Below are 27,381 nucleotides of genomic sequence, written 5' to 3' on the forward strand. Positions count from 1 at the left end.
GCCATTCATTGGCCCACTGGCCCAATTTATCAAGATCCCGTTGCAATCCTAGATAATCTTCTTCACTGTCCACAATGCCACCAATCTTGGTGTCAGCTGCAAACTTACTAACCATGCCTCCTAAATTCTCATCCAAATCATTAATATAAATAACAAATAACAGCGGACCCAGCACCGATCCCTGAGGCACACTGCTGGTCACAGGCCTCCAGTTTGAAAAACAACCCTCTACAACCACCCTCCGTCTTCTGTCGTCAAACCAATTTTGTATCCAATTGGCTACCTCACCTTGGATCCCGTGAGATTTAACCTCATGTAACAACCTACCATGCGGTACCTTGTCAAAGGCTTTGCTAAAGTCCATGGAGACCACGTCTACTGCGCAGCCCTCATCTATCTTCTTGGTTACCCCTTCAAAAAACTCAATCAAATTCGTGAGACATGATTTTCCTCTCACAAAACCATGCTGACTGTTCCTGATCAGTCCCTGCCTCTCCAAATGCCTGTCGATCCTGTCTCTCAGAATACCCTCTAACAACTTACCCACTACAGATGTCAGGCTCACCGGTCTGTAGTTCCCAGGCTTTTCCCTGCTGCCCTTCTTAAACAAAGGCACAACATTTGCTACCCTCCAATCTTCAGGCACCTCACCTGTAGCTGTCGATGATTCAAATATCTCTGCTAGGGGACCCGCAATTTCCTCCCTAACCTCCCATAACGTCCTGGGATACATTTCATCAGGTCCCGGAGATTTATCTACCATGATGCGCGTTAAGACGTTCAGCACCTCCCTCTCTGTAATATGTACACTCCTCAAGACATCACTATTTATTTCCCCAAGTTCCCTAACATCCATGCCTTTCTCAACCGTAAATACCGATGTGAAATATTCATTCAGGATCTCACCCATCTCTTGTGGTTCCGCACATAGATGACCTTGTTGATCCTTAAGAGGCCCTACTCTCTCCCTAGTTACTCTTTTGCCCTTTATGTATTTGTAGAAGCTCTTTGGATTCTCCTTTGCCTTATCTGCCAAAGCAATCTCATGTCCCCTTTTTGCCCTCCCGATTTCTCTCTTAACTCTACTCCGGCAATCTCTATACTCTTCAAGGGATCCACTTGATCCCAGCTGCCTATGCATGTCATATGCCTCCTCCTTCTTTTTGACTGGGGCCTCAATCTTCCGAGTCATTCAAGGTTCCCTACTTCTACCAGCCTTGCCCTTCACTTTATAAGGAATGTGCTTAACACATTTTTGAAGGGCTCCCACCTACCAGACGTCCTTTTGCCTGCCAACAGACTCTCCCAATCAACTTCTGAAAGTTCCTGTCTAATAACATCAAAATTGGCCTTTCCCCAATTTAGAATTTTAACTTTTGGGCCAGACCTATCCTTCTCCATAGCTATCTTAAAACTAATGGAATTATGATCACTGGTCCCAAAGTGATCCCTCACTAACACTTCTGTCACCTGCCCTTCCTTATTTCCCAAGAGGAGGTCAAGTTTTGCCCCCTCTCTAGTCGGGCCATCCACATACTGAATGAGAAATTCCTCCTGAATACACTCAACAAATTTCTCTCCATCCAAGCCCCTAAAGCTATGGCTGTCCCAGTCAATGTTGGGAAAGTTAAAGTCCCCTACTATTACCACCCTATTTTTCTTGCAGCTGTCTGTAATCTCCTTACATATTTGCTCCTCAATTTCCCGTTGACTATTTGGGGGTCTGTTGTACAATCCTATCAAAGTGATCTCTCCCTTCTTATTTTTCAGTTCTACCCATATAGACTCAGTGGGCGAACCCTCGGATATATCCCCTCTCACTACTGCCGTGATGTTCTCCCTAATCAAGAACGCAACTCCCCCTCCTCTCTTACCTCCTGCTCTATCTTTCCTATAGCATCTGTACCCTGGAACATTGAGCTGCCAGTCCTGCCCCTCCCTTAGCCATGTTTCAGTAATAGCTATAACATCCCAGTCCCATGTGCCCATCCATGCCCTGAGTTCATCTCCCTTGCCCATCAGACTTCTTGCATTGAAATAAATGCAGTTTAATCTAGACTTCCCTTGGTCTTTGCCCTGCTTTCTCAGACCATCTATCCGGTCATGTTTTGTACACTCTCCCTTACTGCCTTTTGTTTCTGTCACCACTTTACTTCCCACTGACTTCCTGCATCGGTTCCCATCCCCCTGCCACATTAGTTTAAACCCTCCCCAACAGCACTAGCAAACACTCCCCCTAGGACATTGGTTCCAGTCCTGCCCAGATGCAGACCGTCCAATTTGTACTGGTCCCACCTCCCCCAGAACCGGTTCCAATGGCCCAGGAATTTGAATCCCTCCCTCTTGCACCATCTCTCAAGCCACGTATTCATCCTAGCTATCCTGTCATTGCTACTCTGACTAGCCCGTGGCACTGGTAGCAATCCTGAGATTACTACCTTTGAGGTCCTACATTTTAGTTTAACTCCTAACTCCCTAAATTCAGCTTGTAGGACCTCATCCCATTTTTTACCTATATCGTTGGTACCTACAAGAGATATCATGAATTTAAAAAAACCATAGGCCAAATTAGTCTTGCCTAAAAGGAATAGACCAAAAAAGGAGTGAGAATAAAAATGATCAGAATAAAAACAGAGAGTGAAAAAAGAAAAGACGGAAAAATGAAAAGACAGGCGAAAAGCATTTGTTTTTTTTGCGAAGTCCATTCTTATCCTGCCTCCATACTTACATTCCATCCTCTGCTTTCGGTTTCAGGAAAAGGATTCCACCGCCTTTGAAAAAAACCCTGGGAACCTAGAATAGTCCTAAATCCTACTTTTTGTTTTGCATTGCAGTCAAATCACATATTTGCAATCATGTTATGAGTGAATTCTTGGCAATATCCTGATCTAATTGTTACCTCCTCGCAATTTAGCTCCTTACATAGTCAGCAGCAGTTAGTCACTCCTCTTAGAAGGAACTTTTTGTAGGAGGATTCCATACATGTTTTCCAAACTTTTCCTATTTGTAGTACTCGTGTAACAAGCTGAATTGAAAGACATTTTAAAGCTACCAAAAAAGACAGAAGGAACATTAGTGCAGGCACACAATTCATTTCCCTTGTATCCAGCTGTGTTTTATCACCAACTCAAGAACACCAAACATAAACAAATTAATGTTAAAGTAAAACCAAGTTCAATAAACTATACTTGAAGAAAAAGAATCTTCAGAAAGCTGGCAGGGTATTGTAAACGTACCACACACTGCCATTGCATTTTTTGTGGTTTGTTTGTGGAAGTTTAAGTGGCATAAAAAATTCACAAAACAGATCTGATTGCAGTAGAAACTGGCATCTGTTACCAGCACTCTAACTGTGTAAAATGAATCTAGACAAGACTTCTTATGTTCACACTGTAAAGGATAGCGTCGCCCTTAAACACAATCTTTACAGGTTCACACTTTTAGCGCCATGTTTCATGTTCATTGTGTGTCAGCAGTGACTCAGCGGTAACACTCTCACCTCTGAGCATGAAGGTCATGGGTTCAAGTCCCACTTCTGGGATGGAGCACAAAATCTAGGCTGACACTCCAGTGCAGTACTGAGGGAGTGCTGCACTGTCGGAGGTGCCTTCTTTCAGATGAGATTTTAAACTCAGGCCCCATCTGCCCTCTCAAGTGAACGTAAAAGATCCTGTGGCACTATTTTGAAGAAGAGTGGGTGAGTTCTCTATTTATCCCTCAACCAACTTCACTAAAAAACAGATTATCTGGTCATTATCACATTGCTGTTTGTGGAACCTTGCTGTGTATAATTTGGCTGCCACATTTCCTACATCACAACAGTGACTATGTGGAAGGTGCCATAAAATGTCCTTGCAGTCCCATTTATCTCTCTGTTCTGCACTATCATATTCAATGGCTATAGCTGGGGGCACTATAGTAGACTGTCGAACATAGGCTGTGACAGAATAGTAATGCCCACATCCATATCAATCTTAAAATTTACAATCTTGCCATTTATCTTCAGGTCTACCTGCCTTGATTTCTGTGTGTCATCAACACACATAACTGACTCAAGGCAGAATGGCTTCTGATTATGTGATTCACCACTAGTGATGGCTGTTGGAACAACCTTTTTATGTCAGACTATTTCAAAATGTCCCAACTTATTACATTTCCTGTATCTTAGATTACGCCTTAGACAGTTATCTTCTTGACTGTGCCTGTAATTACACAACATATGAGTCAGAGTTATTGTCTGGTTTGGCAAAGCTCTCTCCTTGTAAGGATTATTCCATTTCTTTCCTGCACCACACCAAAACTCTGACTTTCCTGTCGTGTCATTTTGTCTAACTCTTTATTTGGCCTCTCACCTACTGCCTGCCATTTTCACCCAACCACTTTCTGACTGCACTAGTGAAAGAGCGCCCTTTCATAGATTAAAAGGTTTTAGATCAAAGTGTTCATCGACCTTATGTATGGTGGTTTCATCATCACGTTTCTGATCTTCTAACTCAAACTGTGCTTGCTTTTTGGCCCACACCCTAAACAAGATTGCTAACCTACATATCACCACGCTCATTGTGAAGCTTTGTCATGGCCCCGTACTGCTCATAGTGATGGCTGGCTGAAGTTAAACTTCCTGGTGGGTTAAATTCTGACATACTAAGAAATTCAGTTTTCTATAGATAACTGCACAATTTTAGTTTATTTCTGACACCACATCACTTAACTAGTCCAATGCTTGTTTTAATTTCGTGCTGTGCTCACTGAGAGTACAGGTCAAACAACTATGGTGTTGTGGTTCTGTTTCCGATCTGCACTCCCTTCGAGTGCAGCTTCCCAGCTGGGAATTTATCTTTGTGTCACATCACTAATCCTTCAGCTACAGCAAGCTTTTGAAGGAAAACTCGCCAATGAGAGAAGACTCTCCCAATATACCACACGGAGCACCGATTAGTTTTTATCATTTCATCTACACATTTAGAAACAGTTTGAAAGTAGATGTTCTGCACTCATATGAAGACAATGTTAGCTGCTTCGAAGAGATCATTATCAGTCTTTTTGAGAGCGGGCCATGATCTCACTCTGCTTGCTGTTGGCTGAGATTCTGTGTTTGAAGTTCTTTATTTCCTTTCAGCAGCATGCATAATGGGCAGTAAGACAAAGAAAAGTTCTTGTTTGATTATTAATGAAAATCTATTCTAATGAATTGCTTAATTAAAAGCAGCCTTCCTGTGCCCATGTATCAAGGCACAGTTCCCTCATGCACTTCAGGCAGCAGTAGCAGGCAATGTGACATCTACATTTGATGACAAATTGCTCCTAATGAGCTCTTCAGAGCAATTAATTGCTGTTCTTAGCAAATGGAAAATATTCAGTTACCAATTTATTCTTCCTTGGTAAACAAATATGCCTTCCAATATTTCATTATTAGCTCATAATAAATGAATTCCAAATTCAGGATTAAATCACATAATCCATAAATGTCAACACAGGTTCTACAGTGAAGTGTGCAGTTATTTTCCTCATTTGACACACATAGGGCCAATTTTCCTGGACTCTCTCTTTGCCCAGAGCGAAACCAGAGCAACACCCCTGAAGTGTACTGCATCTGTCCAGCCCCAGGATTCCCTGTGCTTCCCATCCTGGGCCATTAAAAGGTCCTCGCAGTGTAGGCCCTCGCAAGGGCCTGTAAATTTAGAGGCTGTCAGGCTTGCAGCTGCTTCATTGGCCTGAATGATGTGGAACTTTGGCAGCAAGGAGGTCCCAATTGAAGTGCAAACTTCTGGAAACCTACGTCTTTGACCAAACTTTTGGTGCCCTGTCCTAACATCTCGTTATGTGGCTCGGTGTCAAATTTAGTCTGATAATGCTCCTCTGAAGCACCTTAGGACATTTTACTACGTTAAAAGCGTCATATAAATGCAAGTGGTTGTTGTTGTAATCCACGTCAACTCCTTTAGTATTATACTTTACGAAATAAAACCTGTGGTCTACCTGTAGACCTTCAGCCTGTCCCTGGGACCCTCCAGTCAATGGGACTTCACAAGCCACAGTGCCAACTTTCGGTGGGTGCCTCTGCACTTGGGCATCAGGCAAAGCCCAATCAAGACAGAAGCGGGAGACGGGCCACACCTCTCCATTCAGCCTGCAATCTTCTGCGGGCATAGGGAAGGCTCCACCCTCACAGGCAAGCCCAGGGAATCCCAGGGTGGTGTTAAAGGAGCCAATTGGGATTCCATCCCGTTCTTCTGGTCCTTGGACCTGCAGATTACTCAGTGCCCGGGAGCGAGGGTCAAAAAAATTGGCCGTTGGGAGTGCTTCATCTTCTTCCATACTGATTTTTAAAAATTCGTTCATGGGATGTGGGCGTCGCTGGCGCGGCCAGCATTTATTGCCCATCCCTAATTGCCCTTGAGAAGGTGGTGGTGAGCCGCCTTCTTGAACCGCTGCAGTCCATGTGGTGAAGGTTCTCCACAGTGTTGTTAGGAAGGGAGTTCCAGGATTTTGACCCAGCGACGATGAAGGAACGCCTAGATATTTCCAAGTCGGGATGGTGTGTGACTTATAGAATCATAGAATCATAGAAGTTTACAACATGGAAACAGGCCCTTCGGCCCAACATGTCCATGTCGCCCAGTTTATACCACTAAGCTAGTCCCAATTGCCTGCACTTGGCCCATATCCCTCTATACCCATCTTACCCATGTAACTGTCCAAATGCTTTTTAAAAGACAAAAATGTACCCGCCTCCACTACTGCCTCTGGCAGCTCGTTCCAGACACTCACTACCCTTTGCGTGAAAGAATTGCCCCTCTGGACCCTTTTGTATCTCTCCCCTCTCACATTAAATCGATGTCCCCTCGTTATAGACTCCCCTACCTTTGGGAAAAGATTTTGACGATCTACCTTATCTATGCCCCTCATTATTTTATAGACTTCTATAAGATCACCCCTAAACCTCCTACTCTCCAGGGAAAAAAGTCTCAGTCTATCCAACCTCTCCCTATAAGTCAAACCATCAAGTCCCGGTAGCATCCGAGTAAATCTTTTCTGCACTCTTTCTAGTTTAATAATATCCTTTCTATAATAGGGTAACCAGAACTGTACACAGTATTCCAAGTGTGGCCTTACCAATGGCTTGTACAACTTCAACAAGACATCCCAACTCCTGTATTCAATGTTCTGACCAATGAAACCAAGCATGCCAAATGCCTTCTTCACCACCCTATCCACCTGTGACTCCACTTTCAAGGAGCTATGAACCTGTACTCCTAGATCTCTTTGTTCTATAACTCTCCCCAACGCCCTACCATTAACGGAGTAGGTCCTGGCCTGATTCGATCTACCAAAATGCATCACCTCACATTTATCTAAATTAAACTCCATCTGCCATTCATTGGCCCACTGGCCCAATTTATCAAGATCCCGTTGCAATCCTAGATAACCTTCTTCACTGTCCACAATGCCACCAATCTTGGTGTCATCTGCAAACTTACTAACCATGCCTCCTAAATTCTCATCAAAATCATTAATATAAATAACAAATAACAGCGGACCCAGGACCGATCCCTGAGGCACACCGCTGGTCACAGGCCTCCAGTTTGAAAAACAACCCTCGACAACCACCCTCTGTCTTCTGTCGTCAATCCAATTTTGTATCCAATTGGCTACCTCACCTTGGATCCCGTGAGATTTAACCTTATGTAACAACCTACCATGCGGTACCTTGTCAAAGGCTTTGCTGTAGTCCATATAGACCACGTCTACTGCACAGCCCTCATCTATCTTCTTGGTTACCCCTTCAAAAAACTCAATCAAATTCGTGAGACATGATTTTCCTCTCACAAAACCATGCTGACTGTTCCTAATCAGTCCATGCCTCTCCAAATGTCTGTAGATCCTGTCTCTCAGAATACCCTCTAACAACTTACCCACTACAGATGTCAAGCTCACCGGTCTGTAGTTCCCAGGCTTTTCCCTGCCGCCCTTCTTAAACAAAGGCACAACATTTGCTACCCTCCAATCTTCAGGCACCTCACCTGTAGCTGTCGATGATTCAAATATCTCTGCTCGGGGACCCGCAATTTCCTCCCTAACCTCCTATAACGTCCTGGGATACATTTCATCAGATCCCGGAGATTTATCTACCTTCATGCGCGTTAAGACTTCCAGCACCTCCCTCTCTGTAATATGTACACTCCTCAAGACATCACAATTTATTTCCCCAAGTTCCCTAACATCCATGCCTTTCTCAACCGTAAATACCGATGTGAAATATTCATTTAGGATCTCACCCATCTCTTGTGGTTCCGCACATAGATGACCTTGTTGATCCTTAAGAGGCCCTACTCTCTCCCTAGTTACTCTTTTGCCCTTTATGTATTTGTAGAAGCTCTTTGGATTCTCCTTTGCCTTATCTGCTAAAGCAATCTCATGTCCCCTTTTTGCCCTCCTGATTTCTCTCTTAACTCTACTCCGGCAATCTCTATACTCTTCAAGGGATCCACTTGATCCCAGCTGCCTATGCATGTCATATGCCTCCTTCTTCTTTTTGACTTGGAGGGGAACGTGCAGGTGGTATTGTTCCCATGTGCCTGCTGCTCTTGTCCTTCTAGGTGGTAGAGGTCGTGGGTTTGGGAGGTGCTGTCGAAGAAGCATTGGCAAGTTGCTGCAGTGCATCCTGTGGATGGTACACACTGCAGCCACAGTGCACTGGTGGTGAAGGGAGTGAATGTTTAGGGTGCTGGATGGGCTGCCAATCAAGCAGGCTGCTTTGTCCTGGATGGTGTCGAGCTTCTTGAGTGTTGTTGGAGCTGCCCTGATCCAGGCAAGTGGAAAGTATTCCATCACACTCCTGACTTGTGCCTTGTAGATAGTAGAAAGGCTTTGGGGAGTCAGGAGGTGAGTCAGTCACCGCAGAAGACCCAGTCTCTGACCTGCTCTTGTAACCACAGTATTTATATGGCTGGTTCAGTTATGTTTCTGGTCAATGGTGATCCCCAGGATGTTGATGGTGGGGGATTCGGAGATGGTAATGCCGTTGAATGTCAAGGGGATTGGTTAGACTGTCTCTTGTTGGAGATGGTCATTGCCTGGCACTTGTCTGGCACGAATGCTAATTGCCACATATCAGCCCAAGCCTGGATGTTGTCCAGGTCTTGCTGCATGCGGGTTCGGACTGCTTCTTTATTTGAGGGGTTGCGAATGGAACTGAACACTGTGCAATCATCAGCGAACATCTTCATTTCTAACCTTATGATGGAGGGAAGGTCATTAATGAAGCAGCTGAAGATGGTTGGGCCGAGGACACTGCCCTGAGGAACTCCTGCAGCAATGTCCTGGGGCTGAGATGATTGGCCTCCAACAACCACTACCATCTTCCTTTGTGCCAGGTATGACTCCAGCCACTGGAGAGTTATCCACCTGATTCCCATAGACTTCAATTTTACTAGGGTTCCTTGGTGCCACACTCGGTCAAATGCTGCCTTGATGTCAAGGGCAGTCACTCTCACCTCACCTCTGGAATTCAGCTCTTTTGTCCATGTTTGGACCAAGGCTGTAATGAGGACTGGAGCTGAGTGGTCCTGGCGGAACCCAAACTGAGCATCGGTGAGCAGGTTATTGGTGAGTCAGTGCCGCTTGATAACACTGTCGACGACAACTTCCATCACTTTGCTGATGATTGAGAGTAGACTGATTGGGCGGTAATTGGCCAGATTGGATTTGTCCTGCTTTTTGTGGACAGGTCATACCTAGGCAATTTTCCACATTGTCGGGTAAATGCCAGTGTTGCAGCTGTATTGGAACAGCTTGGCTAGAGGTGCAGCTAGTTCTGGAGCGCAAGTCTTCAGCACTGCAGCCGGGATGTTGTCGGGGCCCATAGCCTTTGCTGTATCCAGTGCACTCAGCCGTTTCTTGATATCACGTGGAGTGAATCGAATTGGCTGAAGACTGGCTTCTGTGATGGTTGGGATATCGGGAGGAGGCCAAGATGGATCATCCACTCGGCACTTCTGGCTGAAGATGATTGTAAACGCTTCAGCCTTGTCTTTTGCACTCACGTGCTGGACTCCGCCATCATTGAGGATGGGGATGTTTACAGAGCCTCCTCCTCCCATTATTTGTTTAATTGTCCACCACCATTCACGACTGGATGTGACAGGACTGCAGAGCTTTGATCTGATCCGTTGGTTGTGGAATTGCTTAGCTCTGTCTGTAGCATGTTGCTTCCGCTGTTTAGCATGCATGTAGTCCTCAGTTGTAGCATCACCAGGTTGGCACCTCATTTTTAGGTACGCCTGGTGCTGCTCCTGGCATGCTCTTCTACACTCCTCATTGAACCAGGGTTGATCCCCAGGCTTGTTGGTAATGGTAGAGATGGTCAATGTTGGGACTGAATATGCCTTTAGTAGCCTGTGGCACAAATATACGGCCAAATTAAGTTCCATAGGGGAGGAATGTGCAAAGGATGCAGCTCCTCCAACTCCGGCCTCTGATGCATCCCTGATTTCCTTCGGTCCACCATTGGCAGCCCTGCCTTCAGCTTCCCTGGGCCCTAAGCTCTAGAAATTCCTCCCTGAACCTCTCTGCCTCTCTCCTCCTTTAAGCCGCTCCTTAAAACCTACCTCTTTTACCAAGCTTTTGGTCCCCTGTCCTAATATCCTAATGGCTCGGTGTCAAATTTTGCCTGATAACACTCCTGTGAAACACCTTGGGACATTTTACTACGTTAAAGGATGATATAAATGCAAGTGGTTGTTGTTGTAATCCACATCAACTTCTTTAGTATTATACTTTACAAAGACAGCTGCAAGCATATATTATTTACTTCAGGTTTTTATTTGTTCTTTTTGAAATTGTTTTACTGATTCCAGATAGCCAACAGCACTGTGTGTCTATCAAGATTAAGGCTATCTATTTTTGTAAAGTTATGCAGCCAGCCCTGCACATTTACTCTCTGAGTCTTTGTATTATATAGTGGAGTCCAGGATATCTATGAAAGTAAAAAAAGAACTTGCATTTATATAGCGTCTTTCACAACCTCAGGATGTCCTAACGTGTTTCACGGCCAATGAAGTACTCTTAAAGTGTAGTCACTATTGTAATGTAGGGAAACGCAGCATCCAATTTGCACACAGCAAAGTCCCACATTCCATGAACGAATAAAGAAAAAATGACAAGTTAATCTCTTTTGGTGGTGTAAGTTGAGGGATAAATATTGGCTAGAATACCAGGGGAACTTCCCCGCTCTTCTTTGAATAGTGAGAGGATAGATGGGGTCTCGGTTTAATGTCTCATCCAAAAGGCAGCACCTCTGACAGTACAACACTCCCTCAGTACTGTGCCAAAGTATTATCCTCAATTATGTGCTCAAGGAGAGGGTGTAGAAGAGATTTGGCAGAATTATCCCAGATTTGAGGGACTTCAGTTATGTCGAGAGTAGAGAAGCTGGGATTGCTCTCTTTACAGTAAAGAAGGTTAAGAGGACGTGTTCAAAATTATGAGGGATTTTGATAGAGTAAATAAGGAGAAACTGTTTCCACTGGCAGGAGGGTCAGTAACCAGAGGATGCAGATTTAAGATAATTGGCAAAAGAGCCAGAGGGAAGATGAGGAGAAATTATTTTACACAGCGAGTTGCTATGATCTGGAATGTGCTGTCTGAAAGGTTGGTCAAAGCAGATTCAATAGTAACTTTCACAAGGGAATTGGATACATATTTGAAAAGGAAAATTTTACAGGGCTATGGGGAAAGAGCAGGGGAGTGCGACTAATTGGATAGCTCTTTCAAAGGCCCGGCCCACAAGATGGGCTGAATGGCCTTCTTCTATGCTGTATGAACCTATGAAGTCTCTGTAGTAGGGCTTGAACCCATGACCGTCTGGCTCAGAGGCAAGAGTTCTACTACTGATCCTAGGCTGACACTACATAAGCAATTACCTATATAAAAAGTCTCTCCAGTTCTAGGTATTTCATTCTATATGATGAACTTTGGGACATTTCTGAGAGACATGCAGATCTTTCTTTCACACTGAACATGGATTTTATTCAAGAAATGAAATGGTCCCTTCGAAAATGTTCACAGTCAAACAGAAGTTAGGTCACTAGATCATCTGACCTGGACTTCCATATAGTGTTATGTTTGCAAAATAAATGCAATATATAGATATCTTAAAATTTGTGGTAAAGTCACAAAGGTGCTAGGACCATGTGGAAATCTTCCTTGAGTAAGGGAGTTGAATGATGTATCAGAATAGACAATTCAGCAAGCAGAACTGGAAATATTACACTCGTCGCTTGGACATCATCTGTCAACAGCCAAATAGAAAATGCATTCTGCCCAGAAGAAGGATGACACACATCTCCCAGAATTGTCAAGCATTGCCTTCCCCCTGCCAGTAGATGGTGTTCAGTGTCTTCTACCTTGCCATTACTTGAACTATATTGGATCACTGTTACCTGTCAGTGCATCTTTCACTTGTTGAAAGACTTGGCCATTATACTGATGGTGCTTGTCTATCCCCCTCCATCACAGTTATATACTCTATTTGAAAGTGTAGCTCTTTGGTCTCCATTAATTCCTTTGTGCTCTACATCACCACCTCTCTCGACCTCTCCACTGCCTCTGAATTTGTCACACTGTTTGTTCGACATTCAATATTAGATGAGCATAAATTTCCTCCAATTAAATATTGGGAAGAATGAAGCCATTGTCTTCAGTCCCCGCCACAAACTCCAACTCCATCCCTCTCCCTGGCCACTGTCTGAACCTGACAAGACCATTCGCAACCTTGGCATCCTATTTGACCCTGAGCGGAGCTTCCGACCCCGTACCCTCTCCATCACCACGACCGCCTATGTCCACCTTCATAATATCGCCTGTCTTTGCCCCTGCCTCAGCTCATCTACTGCTGAAACCCTCATCCATGCCTTTGTTACCTCCAGACTCGACTAATCCAATGCTCTCCTGGCCACACCCCCACCTTGCACCCTCCATAAACTTGAGCTCATCCAAAACTCTGCTGCCCGTATACTAACTCGCACCAAATCCCGTTCACCCATCACCCTTGTGCTCGCTGACCTCGCCCCTCCCTATCTCTGCAACCCCCTCCAGCCCTACAACCCGCTGAGATGTTCAAGTTGTTATTGTTATAGTGCTATCTGCCTTGAATATACCCAGTGTGGATTAGCATTACGACCATGCCATGTGCAGAATTGGAATGCTCTCCGCACTCCTTTAGCTGATCCACAGCTCACAATGGCTGTCTCCACCAACTAGGAAAATACTTTGTGGATATCTGTTCATCGCACATTACAAATCTCTTGGGTCTCTGCCCACAACGGGGATAACAGAGTCATTGTAACTCTTAACCAGAGGAGGAAACTCATAACCACCTGTAGAAGGCCTAGTGGGATAACCTCTTGCAGTTGGCCATCTGCACTAGAAACCTTCAATCCCGTTCCCACAAATACCTGCATACACCTAAATATTGCCTTTCCTCCCCTCTTACCCTGAAGATGGTAACTCTCACAGATATATTTCTACACGTTCCAGATGCCCTGCAGTACTTTTCCCAAGTGGCCATTCTTCATATTAAACCTGGTCATTGAGTATCAGCAGTCCATTGAACCACGAACAGCACCACAGCCAATCCTGATCCAGTCCTCCTCCAACATCCATCCAGGCAAGAATCAGCTGACAGCGATCAGGAGTGGGATCACTGGATGGAAGCAGTGACCGTGGCTGATTTTCCCCATCCGTACTCTAAGGACACCGAGGCCTTAATTCCCACCAGATGCAGCGACCCTGGAAGTATGCATATGTGGAAGTCGGGCGAAGACAATCGTAGCTCCCGACTTCAGTACCAGTTAACTCAGTATAGACCAGAGATTAAACTGGGGATCTTTGGGTTTAATGTGCTTTAATACCATATTAGTGGGAAACAGTCGGCCCTCGGGGAAGGTGTTTTTGTAGACTTTTAACATGTTGCAATATTTGAAAAACAAAAATATACAAAGCTCCCCCCAGATGGCTCACTGGATTTAAATATAGCTGTACCATTAAGGCCAAGGAGATGCCAGATTTGACCTCCGTTCTATGTTAATTTAGCTAATCTCAGTCAGGTGGTAGTAGGGATGCTGCAACTGGCATCAGCATTAATGAGTTAGGGAGGGGAAAATCAACTTCTGATTCCTCTTCTGGTCAGTGTCCAGTGGGCTCCTGCTGGAAGTACACGTGTGTGTGGATGTCGGTTGAGAACCGGATTAGATTTGGCGACAATCTTTTTTTATTCGTTCGGGATGTGGGCGTCGCTGGCGAGGCCGGCATTTATTGCCCATCCCTAATTGCCCTTGAGAAGGTGGTGGTGAGCCGCCTTCTTGAACCGCTGCAGTCCGTGTGGTGACGGTTCTCCCACAGTGCTGTTAGGAAGGGAGTTCCAGGATTTTGACCCAGCGACGATGAATGAACGGCGATATATTTCCAAGTCGGGATGGTGTGGGACTTGGAGGGGAACGTGCAGGTGGTGTTGTTCCCATGCGCCTGCTGCTCTTGTCCTTCTAGGTGGTAGAGGTCGCGGGTTTGGGAGGTGCTGTCGAAGAAGTCTTGGCGAGTTGCTGCTGTGCATCCTGTGGATGGTGCACACTGCAGCCACAGTGCGCCGGTGGTGAAGGGAGTGAATATTTAGGGTGATGGATGGGGTGCCAATCAAGTGGGCTGCTTTATCTTGGATGGTGTCGAGCTTCTTGAGTGTTGTTGGAGCTGCACTCATCCAAGCAAGTGGAGTGTATTCCATCACACTCCTGACTTGTGCCTTGTAGATGGTGGAGAGGCTTTGGGGAGTCAGGAGGTGAGTCACTCGCCGCAGAATACCCAGCCTCTGACCTGCTCTCATAGCCACAGTATTTATATGGCTGGTCCAGTTCAGTTTCTGGTCAATGGTGACCCCCAGGATGTTGATGGTGGGGGATTCAGCGATGGTAATGCTGTTGAATGTCAAGGGGAGGTGGTTAGACTCTCTCTTGTTGGTCAAGGGTCCTGTGAATATTGACCAGTACCAGTGAGATAGTTACCCAGTGAAATATGCTTGTGTGGATATTGGATGGGGGCAAGATCCAGCTCAGCTGTGATGCTTTTCACACCTGAATGCTCACTGTGCAGTTCACATGTGGGAAGGCTATTGCTGCCTGTGGAATTGTATCACACCATGAGTTGTTCATTTTTGGCAAAGAGGGATAAGGGCACAGACCTGAGGAAAAAAATCTAAGGTATCAAACTTTTTTTAAAGGCTTGGGTATAAAATATATTTGTTACTCTTTCCATCTCAGTAGATTTAAACAATTCAAAATAGTTCCTGTCCACACTTTTTACAAAGACTGCAATGATTTGGGACATTTCTGCATTCTATTTTTATATGACTTTAGATAGACTGGGCAAATCCTGATCCCTGGGGAGACTGTGAGGTAAGAGGCAAATGAGTGAGTAGGGTGGGACGGCAGAACTCTGTGCAACTCATAGGCAGAATCTGGCTGGCAGTAGTGCCTTAAAACAAGCGACTGCCAATGAAAAGAGTTTCCATTTTACTTTTCGGAACCGGCATATTTGCTACTCAGGGGAATTCTTATACTGGGAAAGAGATGGACAGACTTTGCACCCTGCAGGTTATTAGGTATATCAGCCACCCTGAAAGTAACTGGGATATTCTGAATTGGGCACTATGTTGGCCCAAGGTGAGTTGAAATATTTCAACCATTAGAAACAATCACAATTTAATAAATTATGAGACACCACATAGAAACTACACGAAGCAATCTACCACGTCTTTACAGGCCTGTCAAATCTCACTCATTAAAAGTGTTTATCCTAGTGAGTTGAGATTATTTGGTCATTTTGCTGTTTGTGAGACCTTGCTGTGTGCACATTGACTGCCGAGTTTGCCCACATAACAACAATGATTACACTTCAAAGTTAACTCATTGACTATGAAGACCTTTAGGCGGTCCTGAGGACACGAAAGCCCACTATACAAGGGTGGTGGAAACAGATTCAATAGTAATTTTCAAAAGGGAATTGGATCTCTAATTAAAAATGACACATTTGCAGGGCTATGGGAAAAGAGCAAGGAAGTGGGACTAATTAGTAGCGCTTTCAGAGAGCTGTCACAGGCATGATGGGTCGAATGGCCTCCTTCTGCGCTGTATGACTCCATGATTCTAATTCCTTTGCATAGCCTTGCTCACCCCGTTCTATATGCTTCAGAATAAAATTAATAACATAAACACAAAAAATAAGCAATCTTAAAATAAAACAATATGCTTACCCATAAAAATATCTCCAATAATTTTGCCCAAGTAAGTCTGCACCTCTCTCAATCCTTGCCTTATAAATTATTCAGTGCATTTGTTAAATTGGCCCTTCTTGCTGAGGTTTCTTGTCCCTCCATTTATGCATAAGCTCAACGCACCGCAACACTTTCTTGGCATTTTCTGTGCACGTGTAGGTTATAGGCGCCCTCTGAGCCAGTTTGCATGTGCCGAAGCTAAATACAAGCTTCACACTATTCCCATTCCTGCTGCTGTGCATCTTTATGTTCTTACTGAGGCGAAGACTCTGCAATAGTCAACTTTTCAATTGATAAGCAATGAATTTTGGAAAGAAATCACGAAACTTTATGACAAGTCTTTAGCATTTTCTAAGAAATGCAATTAAACTATAACATAGTAATGAATCTGCTGTGATGTTGCTCACAATATGTCAGAGGATAAATTAATTTATCATAACAGGAGTATTATACCATGTAACACACACAATGTATAGTTGATCACCTGTGGCATTGCTGACAGACAAAAATAATTTCATCTTTCCGATTCTTCCCCATACACTAATTCTTTTGTACTGTGCTCTTTTTTTCCCCTCCCTTTTTAAAATAACTCCTTGGTCCTTTTCTACCTTGTTTCCCAATGAAGTGAGATGTTCTGATTATTGTAATTTCACAAGACCACATGAGAACTCTTGTGGGACTATATGACTCAGAGTGCACCAGCTGACCCAACTCCTTGGGTTGTTCTGCTACACTCTGGCTACCAAATCCCATGATATATTCCTATGATTCATCTCTGACACAAAAAAAACCTCAAGGCAGGCCTGTGTGGGGGAAACTTTATGCAGGTATCAAATGGCTGATTTTATTGGTATAGTTAGTGATATTTTATGTGTTTGTTATGTGATAAATAATGCCTGCGTGTTCCTGATTGGAAAGGTTCCCATCTGTCTAGTGAGTGGAATTCATTATTTGAACCAATTACAATTTTTTTTGCCTTATATATACATGATGCTTTTGAGGTGTGACACTTTTGAGATTGGGCAGTATGGGTGCATGCCAGGCAGAAAATGTTTAATTATAGATATGCTGTTGGTAATTGTAGCAAGCCTGGTGTTAAATAGAGAACCCCCCTCACTGTGTTTCAGCTCATGTGGTGCTATGTGGTTTCCTCAATTTTGGAAAGCAGAAGAATAAACATTGTATCGGACTTACACTACAAACCACTCGTCAGATTTATTGAAGAGTAAACAGATAAATAAACAGTATCAAATACGTACAAGAGATTTACACACTTTACTATTCTCACTGGAATATTGAAAACAACAAAGGGGCTTCTCTTACATTAATACTGAACATAACTTGTGACGTGGACTCTAACATGTTACATCGTTGTTCACTACAACAACACAACTTGCATTTATATAGCGCCTTTAACATAGTAAAACGTCCCAAGGAGCTTCAAAGGAGCGATTATCAAACAAAATTTGACACCGAGCCACATAAGGAGACATTAGGACAGGTGACCAAAAGCTTGGTCAAAGAGGTAGGTTTTAAGGAGCGTCTTAAAGGAGAGAGAAAGAAGTAGAGAGGCGGAGAGGTTGAAGGAGGGAATTCGAGAGCTTAGGGCCTAGGCCGCAAAAGGCACGGCCGCCAATGATGGAGCAATGAAAATCGGGGATGGGCAAGAGGCCAGAATTGGAGGAGCGCAGAGATCGGGGAGGGATCTACCAATGAATCTCCAGCCTTCCCTATCTCTGTTAGCTTCAGAATAACTGCTGACTGGGAGAAAATCAGCCACAGATACACCATTAAAACTCCTTTGAAGATACACTAAAACAAAGGACGTTAAAAAGAAATGTTTCTCTCATCTCATTAGTACATTAGGTGACCAGCCATTCACAGGATTGTCCGCACAACTATAACTGGATACATAGTAGAGATCAAAGATATCTCTCAGCCTGTTGGTCCAACCAAGGTATCCAGCTGACTAAATTGAATATAATTACAGCTAAGTGAATAGATGTTAGGAAATGCTTCTCGGGAATAATGTTTTTGAAGTGACTTTTTTGCATACCAAACCTTAATGCGTATTCTCTGGAATATAAGAGAATATAAACAATCTGTATTTTCAGGACGCAGCTAGGAGTACCTAATGTTTAAAATGACTGCCAGACTCCTGTGAAAAGATATAAAATACTTCCTTCTTACTGGAAAATAACCAAAAGGGAACTGTAACCCAGCAAGGGGTCAAACCATCCAGGAGGGAAGAGCGATGGACAGAAAATTGGTGATAAAAAGATAGATGAAAAGAAAAGGTTTGAATGACCATAACTCCATCCCAAAGTAAACAAACTTTAAACTTTTCATCAACGTCTGTGAGTGCCCTCTATGGTTTGTGAAGATAATGGCACTTTTATACTCCAGGAACAGTGTACCATTTTAGGGGCCAGTTATAACATCAGTTTTTGCACGGACGTATAACAGTTTTGGATGCATCAAGGTAAAATCAATAGTATAACTCAGAAATACAAAACAGAAAATGCTGGAAACACTCAGCAAGTCAGGCAGCATCTGTGGAGAGAGAAACAGAGTTAAAGTTTCAGGTCGATGACCTTTCATCAGAACTGGTTGAAGTTAGAGATTTAACAGTTTTTAAGCAAGTGCAGAACCAGGAAAAAAGGCTTGGGTGGGGGGGGAGAACAAAGGGAAAGGTCTGTGATAGGTTGGAGGTTTGAAGCGTGGATCTCAGGAAGCGGTGAGAGCAGTGGTTCAAGGAACACTGAATATCATGAAGCCATCTGTGATCAAGGGTGGATCCAAAACTTGAAGGGTGGAATTTAAGTTGGAATCCATATGGAATAAGTCAGAGCCGGAGACCGTTACTGGGATCTAATGGGCGAGTCCTGAGGCCACTTCCAGTATCTGGTAACTTTCTAAGTTCTAATTTAGATTTTGTTTTTGTTAAGACTGAATGTTCATATCGTCTTTCTGCTAATAATAATGTAACCAGCACTTGGAAGTCAGTAACTGGAGCTCTCTGCATGTATGCACCCTGACATCCACTGCCCTAAACTGGAGTTACACCCCAGATTCTGTGTCACTCTCATGCAAAAGCTGCAGTGAATTGCTGCAAAGTCTATCATATAACTGGCCAACCATAAGTCTGCTTATTCTCTTAACCCTAACTCTTCACCTAAATACTCAACTTCCATCCTTTCATCCAAGATCTGGATTACTTCTGATGTAAATAAAGCTCTGATCTCTTATTCTCTGCACAAACACAATGGTCAAGAATTTTCTGGAGGGGGGCATCTCGGGGCGTGCGCTGTGATTTGGATTATTTTCCTCACTCTTCAGCTCCGACTATTTTTGCACTGCAAATTGCTGGAATTGTGAATTGATAACATGGTCAACGGAGCATCTGGGTTCTTGGTGAATGATGGGACTAATAGTCTATTTCCTTAGCCAAAGAAATTTAAGGATAAAGAAACAGAAAAGGCGATAGGGTGAATTAGAGTCAAATTAGATACAGAAAGAGAAATAAAGAGAGGGAAAGAAACTTTGGATTGAGAAAGAGTAAAAAGGGACAGGAAGGAAAAGTAAGACTTTTTTTAAATTCAAATTTCAAATTAAAAAAATCCTCTAGGGACAATTTACTACCTGCAGGAGTGAGACTCCACTTTTTGAATTGTTCCTTTTCTGGGCCTCCAAGGTTGAGTGGCATGTCAGAACCATTAATTACCCCATTAACCGGGTCCTTACGCCGTGAAATAGCAGCCCTAACTTTCTGCGGTGAGTTTAATTCATATTTATGGCGCAAATCCAGCAATTTCTTGACATTCATGGGGAGGTTGACGGTGAGATCCTGTTTTTACAAAGCTAATGGTGGAGTGGTGCTAATCGTCCAGCAATTTCTGGCGATTCGCAACTCAAGGCACACCTCTTCCTCGCCACAAATTGCTGGGTTTTTTATGCACTAATAACAGCGTGCATGTGAACTCACCGTTATTTTCCCAGCAAATTCTGGACCATTAAACTTGATTTATGTTGCAGTTACACTGCCACTTTCATATTAATACAAGGCTGTTTCAGGTTTACACCAACCCAAAAGTGACAGCAGAAACTTGGAGTCAGATCCTGATCTGACTCTCAAATATTGTATGTTAAAGCCAACTGATGTGAAATCCCCTTCAGGAATCCATCTCACACTATTTGGGTTTGGCAGGAGGGAATAGAACTGCAGTGTGGGGTGAAGCCAAGTTTTTAAAAAGTGCTCACTGGATCTCCTGGGCACTTTCTAAACTTACTACAGTGACTATTCCTATCCGCCCATTCCAAACATTAAAAAGTAGCTGTATTGTGGGCACGGACTCTATGCACGTAAGTATGCACGCGCAAAGCTCCTTCCAGGGTCGGCACAGCGTACGATATAACTCGCATGTTGTTGGCTGTCCTTTGCATGCTAGAGCTACAACAACAACAACTTGCATTTATATAGCACCTTTAATGTGATAAAACATCCCAAGTCACTTCACAAGCGTAATCAGACAAAAATTGAAACCGAGCCAAAGAAGGAGACATTAGGACAGGTGGCCAAAAGCTTGGCCAAAGAGGTAGGTTTTAAGGAGCATCTTAAAGGAGGAAAGAGAGGTGGAGAAGTGGGGATGCACAAGAGGCCAGAGTTGGAGGAATGCAGAGTTCTCAGAGGATTGTAGAGCTGGGGGAAGTTACAGCAATAGGGAGGGGCGAGGTCAGGGAGGGAATTTAAAATAAAGGCATTGGTGGAGGTCACAGTATAATTACAACTTGATACTATATATTGTTTTATCTTACTGGACTGGTTAAAATTATAACATATATATATAAAATATATACACATTGACATTGGATTTTCTTTATCTCCTGCTCAAGAGTTACCAATATAAAGTGTGATACTAATGAAAGGATGTCAAAGCATCATATTTTGTATATGTAGAACTTCCCTTTCTAAACAATGTGCTTATGCTACAGTTTTATTTAACACTAGCTTTGAAGTAACACAATAGTTTTTGCTAATCCTAAATCAAGGCGACCCAACCCTAATAAAACATTTCAGCTAGCACTGGCCCTGAAGCAGTTTCTCCCGATCCTAACTCTAATGTAACAGCAGCCATGAGATGGATTTTGGTGTGTATCTCTTAAGAACAAATTTGAATTAGATAGGGCTGAAGGGAATACTAAGGGTAGAGTTTTACTGTGACCCTTTGTCTCTGCGTTTCTCCAACTCTGGCCTCTTGTGCATCCCCCACTTCCTTCGCCCCAACATTGGTGACAGTGTCTTCAGCTGTCTAGGGCCTATGCTCTGGAATTCCCTCCATAAATCTCTCCGCCTCTCTCTCCTCCTTTAAGATGCTCCTTAAAACCCAACTCTTTGACCAAAATTTTTGGTCACCTGTCCTAATGCTTCCTTCTTTGGCTGGGTGTCACTGTTCTGTTTGATAAGGCTCCGATGAATAGCCTTGGGACCTTTAACTACAGTTAAAGGTGTGATTTAAAAACAAGTTGTTTTTATAATGTGGCTGTTTCTTTCTGCGGAGAAGACGAAGAATGGTGCTGATGAAACTGGGCAGCGCCGGGCCAGGGCTATCTGATCTGCTCCCAACTGTCACACTCAAACTCACCTGCTCTTGTCACTCAGCACAAGAGTCACAGCCTCGGCTAGTGTGTGTCCCGGATCCACTTTCATCAACCGGAGATGACCTCCCTTTAGTTGTACATTATTTTATTTAGATGGAGAGATTCTGTACGTTAAAGGTCGGCGACCTGACGTTTTATTCATTGTTGCAGCAGCGATACTGAGTCCCGTTCACGGCGATAAAGTGTGTGCTCTGTGGTGTGGGTCAGTTTAGCACAGGCATGAAGCCGTTATAACAACATAAAAAGGCATTTCACGCCGGAAATTCCACTTGGATGTCTGGATAAATTTCCGCTGGAACTAATTGGAAAGGGAGCCGAAATAGCATTGACTTTTCTAGGTAATAGATTGCGTCCGGGAAAAAAAAGTTGCTTCTTGTATGTAGTGGAGAAATAGCGGCACCAACTGAAGCAGGAACACATTCAGACTCGTGAATATTTTGTTTGGAACACCGTTGTATAGAAAGTATAGTCTAAATGTAACTAAGTTGGAAAAACTTATCTTTAGTGTTTGTCTTTAGTTCGGCGCACTTGCAACAAAAGTTTTTTTTTACAAGGCGAGATTAAACACCTAGCACTAGAAAAAACGAGTGACCGGTAGCATCACCAAAGACTTTCCAATTATTTGTATTTCTGAAGTGACTGCACGAAGGCAAGTGCCGCGGAGGGCAGGTGAATGGGGCAGAGCGGCCAACAGTACCGCGCAACGGTGGGACCTCTGGATCAGGGTGGCATTTCTGACCACGGCGGCGGGTATTTCAACGTTTGTTTTAAAAAAGTACAAAATTGTATCGGATCGGAAATGTAAGGTCTCTGTAGAAGGTGCGTTTCACCCCTGTGAAGAAGTCTATAGCTCAATGCTAGTGTCCCTCCCTCCTCCTCCTCCTTCCCTGGGTGGGTTAAGTTGTCAGCAATAGGAGTGGCGAGAAGGACACGATGGGAACGCGTAAAAGGTTGTTTTTTTTTTCTGTAATGCACAAGAACAAACCCTAAAAAGGGAACTCGCTGTTTCCTGTCATCAGTGCACATTCAAAGCCCGCAAGACCGGAGAAGAGGTGCAAGAGATCGCCATGGACAGGAATGGCTATGATCTGCAGAGAGTCTGTGGGCACGGAACCAGGACAAGACGTAAGTGCGGTTCGCAACTCTCTCCTCCTTCCAACCTGCTCGGCTAGCAGGTGTAGCGAAAGTGGGAGAGGGAGGAGGAAAAGCCGAGCGAAACTTTGATGCCTGGTGTTTATTGTGCTTTTTGTTTGTTTGTACGAGTGTTTATTTTGAGATCATGTTTTACCGTGCGGTCTATTCCATCCTCTACTTCCAGTTAAAACAATCTAATAGGCGAGTATGCAAAGCAGTGACACTCTCTGTCAATAAAACAGGCATCTCCACATCAATAAAACACTGGGTAGAATTGACCTCCTGTAACTAACTGTGACGGTTCAGTTGCGTTTAACAGGTGCGGGATTAAACGTGAGGTGACAGGAATTATCGGTTAAATAGTCGCTGAGTGAGCGGGAGTCCAAAGTGTTCCTAATATTGGAGATGCTCTGCTATTTTATATAATATAATATGAAACGCGTGCTTAGCGATCTTCCTTGTGTTTGCTGTGTTAACTCACAACAGATAAAAAGCCATAATTGTAACGGGACAGTGTTATATTACAAAACTACTGGAGTGATGTCTGATGCTGTCAAAATATAGAATCGCACAGAAGGAGGCCATTCAGCCCATCGTGCCTGGACGGACGCTTTGAAAGTGTAGAATGAAAGGCAGACCAAAGTTTTGCCAAGTGTCCTGTCCCTAATTAAATAGTATCTAGAAATGACCAATCTCCTAAACGAATAGTGAGGTTCGTTATTGTAGACTGTTCATTTTTTTAAAAATGAAAGATTAATGTCAATTGTCAGCGCGAACAGATAGCAAGAAAATAACTCATCCTTAACGATTGAGACCACGGAGAAGGACTGTCTTGTCGGCTTTTTCGCTTTCATTCCCACGATGATTGGGAGGGATCTTTCTCGCGAAGTCTGCTTGTTTAAACTGCCAAACATGACTTGGAACCGAGCCTGATTCTAAAAGTAACATTGAACGCTTTAGAAACTGCAGTCGGCAGAGAGACGTCGGGGCTCCCGAAGTAACCAGCGGCAAGCAGGAGAAGGAAACGACCGGCCACAGAGCAAGCTGTCTGTTTTAGTAAGAAGTGCATTCGCTGTTCAGATTGTTCCCGAGCTGAGCAAATGGGATCCTCAATGTGAGTTTTGCAAATGAAAGCTGTGTTCCATGCAGCGTGATTTAACTGGCTAATTCTATCCTGCACTTGCGCACTCCTTCACTTTAGTTTATATTTAAAAGGAACAGTATAAATTCTGTACAATTTGTTTGGTCTCGTTTGGCTATTCGGCCCTACAGTATTTTATTTAGCTTTCTTTTGTGAGAAAGTTGACAAGATTGAGGTATTACTTTTCCCAGTAAGGCCAATCTGTGTCTGATTTTGTTTTCTCCTAGATTTATTGCTTTACTCATACCCATACAGTTTTTAAAGAAAAATGTAGCGGGCCATATTTTGAAGGAAGCCGGCGGGCATTACCTTTGTTTTAAAGGCATCCTTACGGTCAAGAGTTAGGATGAGCAGAAAATATAGCATTTGTTCTTAACGCGTTCTGCCATATCACTATCGACCTCACGCACACTCTCTCCTGTTTCCGTTATCAGTCCTGCACATAAATCACTGGTCGCTCACTTGGTACACGAAACCGACTTGAAATTGACCATCATCCCATGCTCAATGTGAAGATGTTATATTGGTCTGGCTGTTGGCCTGAGTAACCCCTTCTGGGGTAAAGCAAATCATTGGTCGCGCGGTTGGTACACGAAATTGACTTAACATGGAGCATGCTCAGTGTTTAGATCAGATATTGGTTTGGCTGTTGGCTTGAGAAAACCGTTCTGGGGTTAATCTTGAAAGCAAGATAAGTTTATATATAGGCAATTTGTCATTTTCAATTCAGACGATGAACTAAGAAACCTCCTTGTGTATATTGATTAACCTGACTGACTTTTTGCTGAGGTAACAGAAAAGGTTTATGAGGGCAATGCAGTTGATGTGGTGTATATGGACTTCCAAAAGGCGTTTGATAAAGCGCCATATAATAGGCTTGTCAGCAAAGTTGAAGCCCATGGATTAAAGGGGCAGTGGCAGAATGGATACGAAATTGGTTAAGTGTCAGGAAACAGAGTAGTGGCGAATGGTTGTTTTTCGGACTGGAGGGAGGTGTACAGCGGTGTTCCCCAGGGGTCGATACTAGGACCACTGCTTTTCTTGATATATATTAATGACTTGGACTTGGGTGTACACGGCACAATTTCAGAATTTGCAGATGACACAAAACTTGGAAGTGTAGTGAACAGTGAGGAGGATATTAATAGACTTCAAGAGGACATAGACAGGCTGGTGGAATAGGTGGACATGTGGCAGATGAAATTTAACACAAAAATGCAAAGTGATACATTTGGTAGGAAGAATGAGAAGAGGCAATATAAACTAAAGGGTACAATTCTAAAGGGGGTGCAGGAACAGAGAAACCTGGGGTTTATGTGCACAGGTTATTGACGGTGGCAGGGCAGGTTGAGAAAGTGGTTAAAAAAGCATACGGGATCCTAGGCTTTATAAATAGAGGCATAGAGTACAAAAGCAAGGAGGTTATGATGAACCTTCATAAAACACTGGTTAGGCCATAACTGGGTATTGTGTCCAGTTCTGGGCACTGCACTTTACGTAGGATGTGAAGACCTTAGAGAGGGTGCAGAAAAGATTTATTAGAATGGTTCCAGGGATGAAGAACTTCAGTTATGTTGATAGACTGTAACAGCTGGGGTTGTTCTTCTTAGAGCAGAGACGGTTGTGAGGAAATTTGATAGAAGTGTTCAAAATCATGAAGGGTCTCGACAGAGTAGATAGACAGAAACTGTTCCCATTGGCAGAAGGGTGGAGAATCAGAGGACATAGATTTAAGGTGATTGTCAAAAGAACCAAAGGCGACATGAGGAAAAACTTTTATACAAACACAGGGAGTGGTTATGATCTGGAATGCACTGCCTAAAAGGTTGATGGAGGCAGATTCAATCATGGCTTTCAAAATGGAATTGGATAAGTACTTGAACGGGAAAAAAATTACAGGGCTACAGGGGAAAGGGGGGAGGGGTGGTGGTGGGACTAGCTGGATTGCTCTTGCAGAGAGCCGGCATGGACTCGACGGGCCGAATGGCCTCCTTTTGTGCTCTAACCATTCTATGATTCTACGATTCTATATTATGATGCTATAAACCAATTTAAGGCTGCTATGCATCGCCTGTTAAGTAACTGACAAGAACACGTGAGAATTATTGGACATCTGCTGGGTTAATGGAGCAGTCAGACCCAGAGGAGTTTCAGATTTCACGGCCATAAATATCGAGACTCCTGAGTTACCTCATTCGGCCACACTTCAACCAGACAACCGTATGTTAAAACGTGTTGTCCGATCCGGTATAAATAGCTCCGGTTTAACGTCCCGCACCCGCTGGACAGTTTATTTTCTACCAGTAGACACTGAACTGACTCTCCAGATTGTGGTTGGTATGGTGACTCCTATATACACTGTTGTACTTTGTACTTTAGATGATCGAAACCGGACTCCCAGCCGCTTTTTTACTGGCACGAAACGCCAGCCTTTTATCGACTCTCCTCAAATAAATATATTGCATTTGTCAGTACATCGTGGACGTCTGTATCAAATAGAATGAATAAACGTCGTCGTAACCCTTGATTCCTATGAATTTGGTGAATGTCACTACATCATCCAATAAATAGCAGATACTCCCGTTATTCTCGATGTCAATGTGAGGACATTGGCATCCAATTGAAATAGTTAATTTAACTAAAAAAAATTTAGAAGGGAAACCTGTTAAATGAAACTGTACTTCAGTTACTTTTTGCATCTAACTAAACCTTAACGATCATATATGCATATATATGTACTAGCAGCTCTCGTGACATTCCTCACGGTGAGTGGAAGGATTTCCCGCTTGGTAGTGATAGATGAAAAGAAGAAAAAAGAAAGACAGAAAGAAAGACTTGCACCTTTCACATTCTCAGGATGTCCCAAGGTGCTTTACAGCCAATGAAGTACTTCTGAAGCGTAGTCACTGTTGTAATGTAGGAGAGACAGCCAGCAGCCAATTTGGGTAAGCAAGGTCCCACAAACAGCAATGTGATAATGACCAGATAATCTGTTTTTTTTAAGTGATGTTGGTTGAGGGATAAATATTGGCCAGGACACCAGGGAGAAGTCCCCTGCTCTGCTTCAAAATAGTGCTACGGGACCTTTTACATCCACCTGTGAGGGAAAACAGAACTTCAGTTT

At 43.6% G+C, this 27,381-nt stretch overlaps 1 protein-coding gene across 5 annotated transcripts in view; it reads left to right on the forward strand.

Annotated features, from left to right (window-relative positions):
- The first annotated feature begins 22,804 nt into the window (after positions 1-22,804).
- ano1a (anoctamin 1, calcium activated chloride channel a) overlaps positions 22,805-27,381 on the forward strand; it is a 182,816-nt gene continuing 178,239 nt past the window's right edge. For 2 of the 5 annotated variants that reach the window (XM_067994135.1, XM_067994136.1), the window contains exon 1: positions 22,805-23,107. In XM_067994135.1, the coding sequence (XP_067850236.1) occupies positions 23,050-23,107 (58 nt within the window). In that variant the 5' untranslated portion in view covers positions 22,805-23,049. Of the gene's footprint in view, positions 23,108-24,158; positions 24,231-27,381 lie in introns of those variants that run through there. The other 3 variants (XM_067994138.1, XM_067994139.1, XM_067994140.1) reach the window with 2 other exon arrangements.

This window comes from Heptranchias perlo, chromosome 12 (genome assembly GCF_035084215.1).
Source record: "Heptranchias perlo isolate sHepPer1 chromosome 12, sHepPer1.hap1, whole genome shotgun sequence".
Lineage (NCBI taxonomy): Eukaryota > Metazoa > Chordata > Chondrichthyes > Hexanchiformes > Hexanchidae > Heptranchias > Heptranchias perlo.